The sequence below is a fragment of the Vicia villosa genome, linkage group LG3 (genome assembly GCF_029867415.1).
Source record: "Vicia villosa cultivar HV-30 ecotype Madison, WI linkage group LG3, Vvil1.0, whole genome shotgun sequence".
NCBI classification, from domain to species: Eukaryota; Viridiplantae; Streptophyta; class Magnoliopsida; order Fabales; family Fabaceae; genus Vicia; species Vicia villosa.
The window spans coordinates 114,376,798-114,389,695 of NC_081182.1; the positions used below are offsets into that span (position 1 = coordinate 114,376,798).

Here is a 12,898-nt window from a genome sequence, read left to right on the forward strand (position 1 = left end):
ATAATTCCGACGCCACGAATCCAATGGTGTAATCGTTAGGGATTAAAACAGCCTGGAACTGTGAGAACGATGAACCATCCTTGTTATGCCCTAGCCATGGCAAATCTTCACCCTTGTGTTAAACCTTCCATGTAATTATTCTATTCGACTCTAAACACTATCACGAACTCAAATATACTATTAGCATGAATTAAAACACCACGATATGCAAGCAACAGAAATCAGAATATAAGTGAAGATGATGAACACGGGATACTCATCTTAGACGCTACCAGGCTTGGCTCTTGATTCAATCTTACCCCTTGGCATCTCAGGAGTGAATTAGAATGTCAGTCAGAGATGGTAAACGGCTGCCACCCCCCAAAACGAGTGTTTTGGTAAGACATATTTTCGAGCTTATAGCTTATGTCTTATGTCTTATAAGCTCATATGATAATTTAGACCCGTTTGGTAACGGTCTTTTCATCACGAGCTTATAGCTTATTTTACTAGCTTATAGCTTATTTTTCAGACGCTATTTCAAATAGCGTTTTAGCTTATGTCTTATAGGTTATTACTTTTTCTTCCTTTTTTATCCTTATTATTTCAATTAAAAATCCATTTTAACCCTTATAATTTATTTTAATTTAAAATAAAATAATTATATATTAAATATCTTTTATGTCATTTTACATTTATAAGTTAATTGAACCGCTAATTTTACCAAACACTTCAATGAGCTTATAAGCTATCAGTCTCAACCATCCGCTATAAGCTATAAGTCATCAGTTATCAGCCATCAGTCATAAGCTATAAGCTATCAGCTAGCTTATCAGTCAACCGCTATTTTTACCAAACAGACCCATAATCTCCTTGACCATATCTCTCAAATGAAGCATTTCTGGCCTTGGCTTGTGAGAGATAAAGTTGTAGAGGATTCAATTTCCTTCCAAATAGGCTTTGTTTGGGAAATTTCTGATGCTCCATGTGGAAGTTATGGTCAGTCAAAGTTGAGTCGACTTTTCCTATAAAAAACCCTAATTTGAACCTTTTGAATTTGTTCATTTCTGAGTTTTTATTAATGGATCATGATCAACCTTTGATCAAATGATGGATATAGCCTCAAATACCTGATGTTGACCAAAAGTCGGGAGTTTTGACTATACTTTGACCATAGTTGACTTTTAGGTCAAACTAGTCGACTGTGGATCACTTGAGCTTTTGAATGAGAAATCCTTGGGACTGAAGCTTGATAATTAACATGGAGATACCTTGAGACATATGAGACACCTTGAGATCCCTTTGAGGCCTTAGAGATTCAAACTCTTTTGATAAAGTGCAAACCCTAGCTTTTGAGATCCTGAATCAGGAGAATATTCATTGAGTCAACCATTGAGCCTTGAATCCTTGTATGATGAAATGAGATGGGCAAATTTTAGGGTATGACAATTACATGTTAGGAAAGACCAATAAAGACAAAATTACCCTGACAAAGATATATTTAAATATTAATATAATAATAATAATAATAATATCTAACATCTCCCCTCAAAATCAAGATGCATTAACAGAAAGCATCGAGAATTTGTCAATCAAAAAACAAAATCGTTTAATGGAATGTGTTGTAAACAAATCAGCAATCTGTAAAGCGGAGGAGACCAATAGTAGTGTAATTGTCCCATGCTTAAGATGATGACGAGTGAAGTGACAATCAATCTCAATGCGTTTGGTACGTTCATGGAAGACTGAGTTGGGGGGCAATTTGAGTGGCACTCTTGTTATTACAATACATGAGGGTTGGTTCAGAAAGAATGACACCTATATCAGAAAGTAACCAGCGCAACCAAACTATTTGAATAGTAGTGGATGCCATAGCACGATACTTAGATTTTGTAGATGAACGAGAGATAATATCTTGTTTCTTACTCTTCCAAGAAATAAGATAGTCTCCAAGAAATATGCAATACCCAGTGGTAGAAATAATATCTTGTTTCATTTTTTTAATAGATGGATTTTTTTTTTTATCTTTCAATTAAATTTTTCACTTATTTTTTAAAATAATTTTTTATAAAACATCTTTTTAACAAATTTTACATAAAAAATGTTGCATATATTCACAAATAAGTGAATAAAATAAGACCATCAAGAATTGAAATTACTATAATTAACTAAAAAAGGGAGGACTTAAGGCGGGACGAACTTAACGAATAAGTTAAGCGGGCTTAGGCGGGCGGCGGATTTTGGCGGAGCGGACATTGACGGACGGCGGGTTTTGCGGGGTGGCTTGGTGGGCGGTGGACTCAAAATCCCAACTCAACCCGCAATTTTATTGCGGGTACGCGGACCGACCCGACGAACCACGCTCGTTATGCCACCCTAAACATAGTATATATATATATATATATATATATATATATATATATATATATATATATATATATATATATATATATATATATATATATTTGTAAAATTCGGAGATATATATTTGTAAAAATTATGTCACCCTTAAACAAGTTGCTTGCATGTGGCCCAGGCAAAAATTCTTAATACCTTTACTGCAAAAAAACCTATGACGTTGTCAAAACAATTAAATTGTCCCAAACATATTTTTCATAGGGACATGCATTTAGAAGAAAATGTGAGACATGAGTGGTCCATGTTCCACGAGTCATTATAAAAATAAATGATACCCCACAATATTTTAAGGAATTGCATTTCTGAATTTCGGAGATGTATTTTTAATATTTTTCTTTTTAATATTTTTTCTTTAAGAAGATATACCCTATGAGAAATATCATTTCTTCAAAATAATCGTTAATTTCGAATTTTGAATCCAATTTTAAACTAACCCATTTATTAAATAAATTTGAAATTATTTGGCAAATATAACCGAACCGAAAGAAAACAAATCCAAAAATCCTAAAATAAAACCGCTTTGATAGTTAGAAATCAAACTCGAACCGAACTGAACCGAGTCAAATCGAAGAGGAGCTTGGATATTTCTAGGGATTAATTCCAAGTCAAGGTCAATGCATGGATTGATAGATTCTTGTTATCAAAAGCTATCATCTCTAAATGGACGGCTACCATTAAATGGATTGAACCTTTTTATATTCTCTTGGTCTAGTGGTGTTTGTAATGTTGATTTTCTTTTGGGACCTGAAATTCAACAATCAATTAACGTATTTAGTGGTGTCAAATAGGTGGTGTTCCTTCACTTTTTCTTTCTATTTTGTTTATCTCTCAGAATATATATATATATATATATATATATATATATATATATATATATATATATATATATATATATATATATATATATATATATATATATATATATATATATATATATATATATATATATATATATATATATATATATATATATATATATATATATATAGGGGTGGCCCTGAGCACGGGCTCGCGGGGCGGGAGCCCAGGGCCCCATAATTTGAAGGGCACCAAAATTTTGTTATCGCTACATATATTAAAAGGGAAATTTCTATTATAAAAATATTTGCTAAAATTTATTTTTTTGAAAAATACTGGCTAACAAATATATAGGAGCACTACAAAGTCAAAATTAATAAAGGAATATAGAGAATATGGATTTGTGAATGCTAAGGCTAGTGCTGAAAAGATTGAGAATGAAATGGAGATTAAATGTGTGTTTATTCAAAAGCGTTAAATTCATAGAAACAACACAATGATGAAAATTCATCTTAACCCACACAACTGAATCTTGAGTCTACTGAAGAGTCTTTTTGAAATCACTATTTCTTATATATTGTAGATTAAAAAATTAGCTCACTTGATAAAAGATTTGAGCAATATAACACATATGAAAATATTTTTGGATTCTTGTTTAGTATTGAATGGCTTAGATCATTATTTGATAGGGACTTGAAAGCATGTTATAAACATCTTGAAACTTGTTTAAACATGACGATTCTCTTGATCTTGATGGTGAAATTGTGTTTGAAGATTTGAAAGTTATTAGAGAAGTTTTAACACTTGAATCAAAATCAAGCTATATAATATTGAGTTCTTTAAAGACTTTTAATTATTTTCATACTGCATGCATAGCTTATAGAATAATATTGACTATTCAAATCAGTGTTGCATCTGGTGAGAGAAGTTTTTCTAAATTAAAATTATTAAAATCTTATTTGAGATCTACTATGTCACAAGATAGATTAAATAGTCTTGCATTGATTTCGATTGAAAATATTTTTTTGAAGAACCTTGATTATGAACAAAGTATTAATGCTTTTGCACAAAAAAAATGATAAGAGGGTGATATTTAAATAAGAAGAATAAGAAGAAGAAGTCTCTTTATAGTGGTTTATGTTTTGATGTAGTATAAACATTGATTTAAAGATCCATACTTGTATTCTTTTTGCACCATGTCAAATGAAAATGTGTTTTTTTATCCAATTATTTCTTTTATTCTTATGTATTTATTGTTTTAAAAAATTGTAGGGGCACCATTCTTTTAATTCACCCAAGGCACCCAAATTCAAAGGACCGGCCCTATATATATATATATATATATATATATATATATATATATATATATATATATATATATATATATATATATATATATATATATATATATATATATATATATATATATATATATATATATATATATATATATATATATATATATATATATATATATATATATATAGGAGTATATCAAGTGAGAGCATTTTATAATGAGAGATGAGAGGAACAAATATCAACCATTGGATTTATTAAGAGAGAGAAATTAATAGCCACATTAATGTATTAACATTCTCTCTTGATGAATTCAATGGTTGATATTTATTCCTCTCATCTCTCATTATAAAATGCTCTCACTTGATATAAACCCATATATATGGGAGCATATCAAGTGAGAGCATTTTTAAATGAGAGATGAGAGGAAGAAATATCAACTATGGGATTCATCAAGAGAGAGAATGTTACTACATTAATGAGACTATTAATTTCTCTCTCTTGATGAATGCAATGGTTGATATTTCTTCCTCTCATCTCTCATTTAAAAATGTTCTCACTTGATATGCTCTATATATATATATATATATATATATATATATATATATATATATATATATATATATATATATATATATATATATATATATATATATATATCACTAAGATGTCAAAGTTTAATTTGATACAAAATTTCAATCGTTAATAGTATTCGATCAAACGGTCATATAAATAGTTTATTTTTTTAAGAGAAAATATGCTATATATAATTGTTTATTATTTTATTTTTGTTTAATATCACTGTTTGGTCAATTTTTTTAACGGTATATATATATATATATATATATATATATATATATATATATATATATATATATATATATATATATATATATATCAAATGACATCAAAATGTCAAAGTTTAATTTGACACGAAATTTCAATCGTTAATAGTATTCGATCAAACGGTCGTATAAATAGTCTATTTTTTAGGAGAAATATATGCTATATATATTTTTTATTTTTTTTATTTTTATTTAGTATCACCGTTTGATCAATTATTTTAACGGTTAAAGATTTGATGTTAAATTAAATTTTGACACCTTGATGCCATTTTATTATATATATATATATATATATATATATATATATATATATATATATATATATAAAAGAAAAGTCTACCATTTGAGCAATTCTTAGGCCATCCACATCAGCAAATGCTCCCTCAATTTTCCACGTCACTTTTCTCAATTTTGTGCTCTGCCTTCATTATGCTACGACAATTACAATTCTAACGTACGTTGCAGTTACTAAGTATCCTCTTTCTCTTCCAAAACCTTCCTCTTATTATTCCAAAACGGTTTCCAAATCTTTTTCCTTTCACACTCAGAACGAATCTCCTTCCTCTCTCTCTCTCCGAGCCAAAACGGCAACGCCTCCACTCTTCTTCTCCGACGAACTGCTCTGATTCATCCCCTCTGATAGTCTTCCGCATCCGTTCATCGGTTTGATTATGTTGCTGAGGTTTTTTGTTCGCGTTTGAACCTGTGGTGTTTGGTTTTGAATGTTTGATGATGAATGTTGAGTTGAAACAGCTCTGAATTGCCAAAGCTGGGTGAGATCTTTCCGAGTTTATGTTATTTTCTCTTTAATCTCTCTTCTTCTCTCTCAAACTTTCTGCTTTATTTTCTCCATTCAAATGTGATTTAGGTGTATTAATGTTGCCTAATTTAGTTTTATTTTTGGAATGAATTAATAGGCCACCAAGTGTTTGTTATAATGATTGAAGATTGTTGGAGAATGTAAGAGAATCAATTCAAGATTGAAGATGTTATGAGGTGAGTTTTCTGTTATGGAAGTTTGATAATGATATTCTTAGGGTTTTCTGATTTTTCTTATATAGATTGAAATCGGTGATGGTGATTATGGAGAGAAGATTTGAGATATGGAGGAGGATTTGGGAATCGCAAACTCTGTCCTCTGATTCTGTTATTTTGTTCCGGTTATAATTATTTCCTCTCATTTTCTGTTATGGTGAGTTCCAAATGCTGTGACAATAGAAATCTATTTGGCAGAAATCTATTTGTCTTATAACCTGTCATGGTGTTAACAGGAAATTGAGATCCTCGCCGTCATCTTCTTCCAATTCTCCCCACCTTATCTTTGCCGCTTCGTTTGGATAAACAATGTGTTCGGTTGTTCTTAAACTACTGGGAATTAGAATTCAAGTAAGTTTTTCTTAGAAACCTGTTCCATTTCCTTGAATTGATATTGAATATAGCACACACATACTTTTATAGGTTGTTTCTTTGTGACTGCAAAAGCAAAAAAGAAACAGTGGAATGCAGGATTTTGGTGACAAATATATGGGTAACATACATTCAGCATTCAGGTATATATATATAATCAACCAATTAACACTTCGGTTTTTGGAAGAAGAATGATAAGTAACACTGGTTTTCAACTCTGATTCAGGATTTCGCGTATCTTTATGATCCAAACAATGAGACTGCTGAAGCATTTGTGCCAGCTCAGATATTGTATGATGCATTCCATGGAAGGTATCACAATTTTGCAGGAGCAATAGTTCTACTATTTGTGATTTGGGGTTCATTCTTATTTGGTGGACTATCAATCACCACAAGTGCTGCCAGAGTCGTAAGTACTACGATGTTACAAGAGTATGTACCGACGCATTTGTATATTCATTCATTATGGTTTCGTTGATTTGATTTTAGTGGTATGTAGTTGGACAATTTCTCCGTTTTACCGGATCGAGTTTATATGCTTACTTTAAGCTCATTGGCAAATAACATGTTCAAGTCCTATAGATGAAAATGAGGGCGACCAATGCAATTGTCGAAGATGACCAGAATATTAGATGAAACGGACATTCGGTTCTGTGGAAAATGTGATGGACTAATCTAAAGAATGAAGAAATTGATGAGTGGCTTGATGATTCATTCTCAACTACAGGACCCAATAAGATTCACCCATTAATACTCAAGGTATCAACTACCATTTTCTTTCTCTTCACCCTTTCTTTTCGGCGATTCTCTCCGATCCAATCCATAGATTCACCATTAATAACAACGAGATCGAGATCCATGTTGTTCGCATCTTCACTCCTATTTTTACCTTTATTCTTAATATTTATATCTTCCATTGTTTTTACCTCTTTTGCATCCATTCATATCTATAATCATGAACCTTTTCAAGATGTCGGTAATGCTTTTCTCCTCTCCGGTGGCAGCGAAGGCATCGCCGCCTCACTCACTGCCGTTACACATCCTGATTCCATCCATGATGGACGTTCTTACATTCGGTATTCTGCCTTTCTCTCTGCTTCATTGCAATTAATTAATAATGTAATGTAAGAGTCTTTGTTTCATGAAAAAAATCAGTACTGTGCATTGCTTGATTTGTATTGTGAATAATTTAGTTGAGTTCGTGAATTTTGCACGAATTTACGAGTATTGAGTGATATAAAAGTAATTGGGGGAAAACGAGTGTTAACTTTGATGCTATAAAGTTAGAATGTTATATTCATTTACGAATGATGCTGCGAAGTGCCAATATAAGATGAGCTGGTAGTTAGATTAACTGTTTTGGTGATTCCGTCACTTGCTTGATTTTGTTGAAATGGTGTTGCAATCTTTAGGTACCACCGGATGGGAGTAGTATGATAGAAAACATGTGTCTTTTGTATGCTTTGAAATTTTAGAAATTGCATATGGATTTATATGCTTTGAATGGTAAACTAAATATTAGTATTGTTAGTATTATGTTAGGTGTGAAATCGAACTTTGTCCCTCCTTAACTCACTAATCCAACCAGCAACCCAACCTTATATGTTTTATCTCATTACATATGGATTTATATAATTCATATCTCTTATTTTCTTATCTTTTATTTGAATTATTTGTTAAACATAACAAAAAACACTGACTTTTTTTTTCTTATGGGTGATAGATTTGAGAATATAACCTTTAGGAGAAGAAAATATGAAGCCAAGGCGCGTGGAACGGTGCCAGTACACATTATTATTTTTGAGGCTGCTGATCGTGATGATATAGGTGGTTCTGTTTATGGCGGACAAAGAGCAATCTGTTGCACCCGTGATTTAGCAAAGATGGGAGGTTGTAAGCAAGGAGAGGTTATCCGGAGAGCTTTCCGCCTGATGTAACCACACCTGGTGTGAACATACTTGCTGCCTATTCACTATTTTGATGAGCTTTCCACCATCCGAATTGGAGTCCAGCAGCTATGGAATTAGCTATCATGACCACAGGTACACTCATATTACAGTTCCTTGATTTTTACTAAGCACAACCCTGCCGCTGAAACTGCTATTTCTGACTAGAAGAATAAGGACAAAGATAAATTTAGAACTGTAATTGCTGATATTTCATTGATCAATAATGGTTAAATCATTAACCTAAATATCATAAACTTAATACAGTCAAATTTTTAGAGTAGATTGAAAATCCAAAGTCTTATCGATAGAGCCTATGAACATCGGTGTTGAATAATCTTTTTACCTAGGCAGGTGAAAGTGAAAGGTTTCAGATTCATCAATGCCTTAAATATATCATGATTAGGAGTTTCATTTGCTAATGATGTGAATGCTGCATCAGTAGTCTCAAGCCATAAAGGTTTCAACTTATGAACTATTATGATGGATGGTTTACTGTTTCAACTTATGAACTGGACCTAATTTGATTATGTTTTTTTTATAAATGTGACTTATAAGGACTTAAGTTTAATTGAGAAGTTCTCATGAATAGGTAATTAATTTAATCTGAACCTAATTTGATGATGTTTTTTTGGAGTTTCTCTGAGCAGATTGGTTTTCACCTATAATAGTGCATTGATTAGAGAGACAAGCAGTGCCTCATTTCTTTTCAGGGAAATCACAAGATCTTACTTGTGAATAGTTAATAGAGAAAAAATCAGTATTACTGGAAAGAAACTCGAGGGTGGATCAACTTGGGAAGTCTCGGACATCACCGCGTCACAGGTTAGTAAATCTTACCTCTTGGACTGTATTATTAATTTTACTTGCCTCATGTTCATTGATAGTAATAGTATTGGTCTCTATTTTGATCTGTTTTAGTGACACTCTCCTTCCACTTTTACTATTATTTGTTCTTGCTCACATTTCAGCAACGATACTTGGAAGACTAATATGATTACTTCTACTATAGATATTTCAACAACGATATTTGAGTTGAATATGTTATAAATGGAAATGTGTGTGAAATGAAATATCTGAACTTTGTTGGAAATTGAATGTACAACTCTTTATGTGTAGAGTAGAAGCCCTTTTGAAACTTCATCAAATTGATGATGCAGAATCAATTTTGTCACATGCTCCAAAATCGGATCCACAAATTAATCATTCACCTTTTGAAGCAATATTTTTTTGGATGTTTGTTGAAGCTTATTCCTTCTATGTCAGAACTCAGATTGAGATCGCATTGGGAAGGTGAGTTTAGACACGATACTATAAGTATTACTTACCTTCATTGGAAAATTCTAAGGTGTCAATGGTTTCTGTTGGATTGTGAATAATCAATTATTGATGTATTGCAGGTTTGAGAATGCAGTTACATCTGTAGAGAAGGCAAATCATATTGATCCCCAAAATATAGAAATTGCTGGAAAATGATTTTATATTTTTGTCTTTTGCATTTAAACGTGTGAAAACCATGATTTAAATTCATTTTGTTTCCTAATATGAATCTTTTAATACATTTCAAGGTTACAAAAAACCAGATTGGAAGAAAGAGAAAGAAGACTGTATCTTCCTCAGGTCCTGTATCTTTCTCGGCAATAAGGTCTCTCTCTCTCTCTCTCTCATTCATTGTTTCTTTTATGTAGATTTTTTATTTGCTGCTATTTTTTTATGAGGATGATTGCATTTGAATTCAGATAAGATCTATGTGTTTTGTAGAGGTGTGTAAGGAAAACTGACATGAATATCAATAACTTTCTTATTTGTGTACAGGAACAGATTACATGTGCATGCATTTATAGTAACAATGTTTCTTTTTTCTCTAATTTTAGGACATGTCTTCTGTTTTGGAAAAAATATGGTGTTGAGATCATCAAAGATTTCTTTATATAGCATACTGTTCCAAATAATGATTGTAACAAAACTCACAGTCTCTATCTCTCACTCTCTCTCCATCAGGTGGACATTATAGGTAGTTGGCTTCTATTCTTCTAAGGATCTATGGACCTGGAAAAAAGAAGGCAGTGTATTAACAGCAGAGAAAACAAATAAGACCCATGATCTACACAAGTCCAATGTGCTTGAGAGACCAAAAGTTATTTACAATGAAAAAACAAGAAAGTATGTGATGTGGATGCATATCGACAGTGCCAATTACGCAAAAGCTTCTATCGGCATAGCAGTCAGTGATACACCTATCGGTCCATTCGAATATCTCGGTAGCCAAAGACCGCATGGATATCATAGCAGGGACATGACAGTTTTCAAAGACGAAGACGGTGTCGCATATCTGATATACTCATCTGAAGGAGACAATGTAATGCACATTGAACCCTTGACTGCAGGTTATCTCAATGTGACATTTGGTATGAGAAGAGTTTTTGTGCATTTGACAGGTGACAACAATACTGCTGAGAAACTTTATGTGTATTATACACCTTATATTTTGTTCATGCATCTTATATATATGTTGGTATAGCAGATAAATCGGCTTGGAGAACATATGAAAAATTTCTTAGGGAAATGTTGATGGTATGAAATGCAATAACAAGGGTGTGGCTGAAGCAATTTTAGGAACTTTAGGGTTGTGACTCTTCCGTGTTCGTCCATGAATCTGTGAGTAATATTCTATTTTTAAGCATTAATGTTTTCTTCTTTTTTTAGTGTTGTTTGAATTTAGTTTTATTTTCTATGGATATGGCAAGGGAAAAAAGTCATGTACAGTTAGATAATAACTGTTGGGTTTAAAGCTTGTGTATTTCCTACCCATAATCTACCATAAACGCTCAAATTTTCCGACATATGCTAGGGATTGGAGCACTAAATAGAAATGTACCATCTCTAGATATGCTTTTACACAACAAACAATAATTTGAATGCTTAATATCTAATGTGGTTGATTGGCTAGCTGAGATTTTATTTTTCCTTTTTGAAACTGATATTACAGGATACTAAGCTATATATGAAGTTACCTAGATAGTGAGATTTAACGCTGAATTAGTTGTGGTAACTTACGCTTTTTGGTGGTCCTTTTGTATCAATGTTTACTGAAGTTTTTTGACTTCCTGCTACAGAAGATTCTCAGAAAGTGAATGGCACTGCCCAGTTTGGAGGAGGTGATAATGCAGAGGTGAGTAATTCTTCAAACTTGGTAGTTACAATTTACTTTTGTTTATTGGCTTCAATTATTTCATTTTATTATACTTTTTTATAATGGCAGTGAGGCTGGTGTATGGTGGGAACTTCCTTAGGATTTGATGCAGGTTTTTGAGTATGGAACATTAGGGCTGACTACTTATTTGTGTGCTATCTAGAGTTAGGGTTCCATTGTTTCTCTTTCTCTGTTTTTTGTCAATTGGCCATACTTTCCCGTAGAGGAAAACGAAACTCCATTTGTGCTATATTATGATTATGTTTTTATTTGCGTGGTGTCTTGAAATGGCCTGTTTCACTCCTCAACGCCTCATTCTGTCTTTGGGAGATTGATTTTATGAGGATTGTTCTTGCTGTATTTCCAGTTCAAATGAAATGCTTCACCTTTATATGGAGATTGATTACTTGATTATTATTCAATTGTGATTTGAATCCATCTAAATCTTTTGCTGCTAAAATATGGAAACAAACAAATGAACAGCAAGTGTGGAAAACTCAAACCAAGTAGCACGAGTGCGTACTTCATGTAATAATAATAATTTTGAAAGTAGCTTAAACTTTTTATTTTTACTCAATAACACTAGCTGCAAAGTTAATGTTTTTATCAACATATGTGCGTAAAGTGTGTAAAGTAGTCGATAAAATCAAGTGTGAGAGGTTTTGAAAGAAGTCTGAATACTACATAAACATAAAACATGCAAATCAAAAGTTTAATTGATTTAACTTAATATTAAAAGCAAATCAAACAATTCATCACTCTTGATTGGCATTAAATTATTCAATAAAACCATTCTAAAATATTTATATTTTAATTTATTGACTACGGTTATAGAATCACACATAGTCATTTATTTGTCATTATCTAATGAAATGTTTTTTTGACTTTTTTTCAACAATAAAATTTGCATGTGTACTTAAAATTTGGATGATATGATAATAGCTTTTCTTTTAACTAAATTAAAAATTATGGTTAATTTATATAATATAATAAATTATAATTTAAATAATAAATTA

The 12,898-nt window shown here is 31.7% G+C and overlaps 2 protein-coding genes and 2 long non-coding RNA genes across 9 annotated transcripts; all 4 read left to right on the top strand.

Moving 5' to 3' along the window:
• Positions 1-5,737: 5,737 nt before the first annotated feature.
• On the top strand, positions 5,738-7,340 carry LOC131656558 (uncharacterized). 6 transcript variants are annotated; one of them, XR_009300144.1, is made up of 5 exons: positions 5,738-6,332; positions 6,398-6,528; positions 6,608-6,886; positions 6,970-7,152; positions 7,233-7,340. It is a non-coding gene; the product is annotated as an uncharacterized LOC131656558 (long non-coding RNA). The 6 variants fall into 6 exon arrangements; XR_009300145.1 differs by having other exon boundaries at positions 7,243-7,338; XR_009300143.1 differs by having other exon boundaries at positions 5,739-6,332; positions 6,970-7,175; positions 7,326-7,340.
• An 18-nt stretch (positions 7,341-7,358) lies between these two features.
• On the top strand, positions 7,359-8,800 carry LOC131656559 (uncharacterized). The gene is made up of 2 exons (XM_058926252.1): positions 7,359-7,819; positions 8,467-8,800. Exons 1-2 carry the CDS (start codon positions 7,602-7,604, stop codon positions 8,678-8,680), a joined length of 432 nt encoding a protein of 143 aa, XP_058782235.1. The 5' UTR covers positions 7,359-7,601; the 3' UTR covers positions 8,681-8,800.
• A 993-nt stretch (positions 8,801-9,793) lies between these two features.
• On the top strand, positions 9,794-10,301 carry LOC131656560 (TPR repeat-containing thioredoxin TTL1-like). The gene is made up of 2 exons (XM_058926253.1): positions 9,794-9,982; positions 10,090-10,301. The coding sequence occupies exons 1-2, from the start codon at positions 9,801-9,803 to the stop codon at positions 10,163-10,165; spliced, it is 258 nt and encodes an 85-aa protein (XP_058782236.1). The 5' UTR covers positions 9,794-9,800; the 3' UTR covers positions 10,166-10,301.
• A 1,202-nt stretch (positions 10,302-11,503) lies between these two features.
• LOC131656561 (uncharacterized) lies at positions 11,504-12,153 on the top strand. Its single transcript, XR_009300146.1, has 2 exons — positions 11,504-11,861; positions 11,952-12,153. It is a non-coding gene; the product is annotated as an uncharacterized LOC131656561 (long non-coding RNA).
• The last annotated feature ends 745 nt before the right edge of the window (positions 12,154-12,898 follow it).

Bases quoted from the DNA above. Each gene is read 5' to 3' on its own strand.
- LOC131656559 (XM_058926252.1), top strand. From the start codon at position 7,602: ATGTTGTTCGCATCTTCACTCCTATTTTTACCTTTATTCTTAATATTT. The intron at 7,820-8,466 runs GTATTCTGCCTT...TATGGGTGATAG, and splicing joins GATGGACGTTCTTACATTCG to ATTTGAGAATATAACCTTTA.
- LOC131656560 (XM_058926253.1), top strand. From the start codon at position 9,801: ATGTGTAGAGTAGAAGCCCTTTTGAAACTTCATCAAATTGATGATGCA. The intron at 9,983-10,089 runs GTGAGTTTAGAC...GATGTATTGCAG, and splicing joins ATTGAGATCGCATTGGGAAG to GTTTGAGAATGCAGTTACAT.